We start from the raw sequence: 2,926 nt of genomic DNA on the forward strand, positions 1-2,926 counted from the left end.
CACCACACGTGGGCAGGAGACATAACTTTAGAAACTTTCTATTCCAAATCAGTCTCACAAGATTCTTTTTCTTTCAGTTTTCCTTTCCGCAGATTTTCTCTGGCTTGGCTGATGAAAGTGAGGTATGAGAGTAATTCTTGAATTGACCTTGCTAACCTCTAATTCTCTAAACTCTTAGATATAATAGTCTCAAGGTTAAGTGAACAACAGGCCTCTAAACAAAACTTTTGACCTCAGAATATCAAACCTCAAATGGGATGGATGGTTGACTTTGGTGATGGTCCCAGAGCCCAAAGTGTGACCCTGTCAGAGGCCATGGAACAAGGATTTAGTCTCCTGTTTGACAACCGCAAGATGACCCTGCATGTGCCATTCAATGCCACTGGAGTGACTCGCTATGTGGTAAGTATGAAGCTTTCTGCACCACCACCCAGGCAGACCACTACTCCTAAATCCAACCATGATCTCAACCATATTGTCAAATTGATTGACAATACAACCCATTCAGTAAGTATACTCACGTCTGCTATGTGCCAAACACTTCACTGAGCACTTAAAGACATAATAGTGAGCAAAACAGACACGGTCCTCACCTCAGTCTGGTCACTTCCGCATAGACTTAAATCTACAGTATGATATAGAACAAGGGTTCTCTTAAGTCTCATGAACTAAGGTCTTCTGTTTGGGTTATTGTCCTATATCTTGCATTACAGTAGGTGTTGGTGCTTCTTGGGCCAACAGTCAAGACAACACTAAATGTACTGAAGTACTTAGGACAGGTCCTGGCACACGTGTGCTCAAGCATCAGCCACGTTAACAAGAACAGTCCTATTTCAGAGTATAAGCATTCTTGCAAACATCATGACTAATTAAAATGATCATGAAATAAAACCAGTTCCTGAATACATCTGCATAGAAATGATCACCTACAGGTCATACTCACAGACAAAACTAGTTTTCAAAATGTTACAGAAGACAAAATTCACCAGTCACTAGAGAAAATGCCTAAATTCTACATGTGTCAAAATGGTGCCCAATATGAATATGTGCTTGCCCTGGTGATTCTTACTAGTTGAAGATTTGAGTAAACCAATGTCTCTGACAATACTGTTCCTCCAGCAAGGTAACAGTCATCTCTACATGGTGCCTCTGAAGCTTTCGTTTGTATCTCCTGGGCAGAAGATCACCTTTTCGTCACAGCTTATTTGTGTGTTAGGTAAGGCCTCATGAAGCTGAGGACTCGGTTGTGGAAGACACTGTTCTGGGGACTGTCAAGGCTGGTGATAGGCATTCTATTGATCATCCCTTCCAGATCCCGTGACTTGCAATGCCACACACATGACTCTCACCATACCGGAGTTTCCTGGGAAGCTGAAGTCCGTAAGCATCGAAAACAGGAACATCGCAGTGAGCCAGTTGCATGACAGTGGGATTGAAATAGAAGCAACAGATGGCTTGAGATTACATTTCAGCAAAACTCTTCTTAAAACAAAGGTATGTTCCACTATCAACCTCTGAACTCTATGAAAACCTGACTTGAGATACATCCTTGCAGGTAACCTTGATACAGCTGCCTTGGGCATAAATTAATTGCCAGTGTAACAGATTCAAGCTTCAGATGGCCTCCTTTGATTACTTTGCATAAATGAATTTTCAAGTAACTGAAGTTCACTCTCTAACACCAAGCCTCTTTAACTTCTATAATGGAAATTCTCTTAGTCTTTCTCAGTTCATTGAGTAGTAAAAACTACTTGTCAAATGCCTGAGCCTGTTCTGTTAAGAACAGAACAACTTGATCCAAACAAAATGGTCCCTCGCAGTCCTCACTGAGGCTAATCTTGACTGATGCAATTGCTAGGGACACCAGAGAATAATCTTATGTTAGGCTATGTTTTGCAATAGCATTTCATAACATCTGGAGTCTGGCTCAGACTTGCTTGGCAGGGTACTCTGCTGTTCCTTGGAATTTGATCTGTTAGCTCAAGCTTGAATGTTTAGTACAAAGAGCATGCAGTGCTGGGTGCTTCAGGGCATGAGCTTAAAGCAACAAATTTCCTGCCTGGGGAAGCATCCTGATCTGGAGAAGTGATAGGGTCTCTTTTTCTGGCTTAAAGGGAAACCTGGTAAGTCTGGAATGTACCCTGAAACATTCATTAGACTTCCTTCCTCCTTCCCTGTAACTGCTCTGGGCCCCAGACAGTCTGTGGCTGCTGAGTGATGTTCTCTCATTTCAGTTCTCTGAAGGATGTCCAGTCTACCGGTTCTACTTAATGTCAGTCAAGTTGACCTTTTACCTTCGACTGGAGATAGTATCCATGGTGATTTTTCCTGAGTGTCCCTGTGAGTCACCAGTTTCTATAGGTAAAAACTTCTTATTAAAACCACTTTTTACTTTTTCTGCTTTAGTTCTTCTTGCACATGTGGGAAAACAGAAGTTTAGATTCTGAATTGTTTATTTAGAGAAACAGACTCTCTAGATAAGCTTCTATGGGCCCCTAAGCATGATATTTCTAAAACATCCATACAGGTAGAATTCACTGTTCCATATTCAAGTAATCTGAGTATTTTAGGTTACTATCTACCGTCTAGGGAAGAATGCCTCAAACTTCTAACTAGCAGGACTATAAGTCTAAAAGCTCTTCCCCAAATTCCTACAAATTCCCCAAAAAGAATAGAGTGGGTTCTCTCATTCAGCATTGCCTGTGCTCGGTGCTGCTCTCTAATCTCTGATCTGCATCATGTCAAACCAAACTGGAAAAATTAGTTCCTGCTTCTTCCCCCAACCCCCACCCCACTCAGGACTGTGAATATTGAAAGAAGGGACATCATAACACAAGGCACTGTCTGCTGATCAAGTCACTTGAGCCCCTTATCAGGATTTTCTCATTGTCTTACACTACTTAGTGCTCTTTCCACGTCTCCTGGT

General features: G+C 41.8%; 1 protein-coding gene across 1 annotated transcript; it reads left to right on the forward strand.

Annotated features, from left to right (window-relative positions):
• Positions 1 to 77: 77 nt before the first annotated feature.
• On the forward strand, positions 78 to 1,518 carry LOC103584153 (zona pellucida sperm-binding protein 2-like; the record flags this gene model as incomplete). The annotated part of the gene is made up of 4 exons (XM_008565262.1): positions 78 to 122; positions 238 to 402; positions 1,120 to 1,216; positions 1,313 to 1,518. Coding segments are annotated over 4 exons (513 nt in total), but the record flags the coding sequence as incomplete, so codon positions are not given.
• Positions 1,519 to 2,926: the final 1,408 nt, after the last annotated feature.

The sequence above is a fragment of the Galeopterus variegatus genome, unplaced genomic scaffold (genome assembly GCF_000696425.1).
Source record: "Galeopterus variegatus unplaced genomic scaffold, G_variegatus-3.0.2 Scaffold45773, whole genome shotgun sequence".
Classification (NCBI taxonomy): Eukaryota; Metazoa; Chordata; class Mammalia; order Dermoptera; family Cynocephalidae; genus Galeopterus; species Galeopterus variegatus.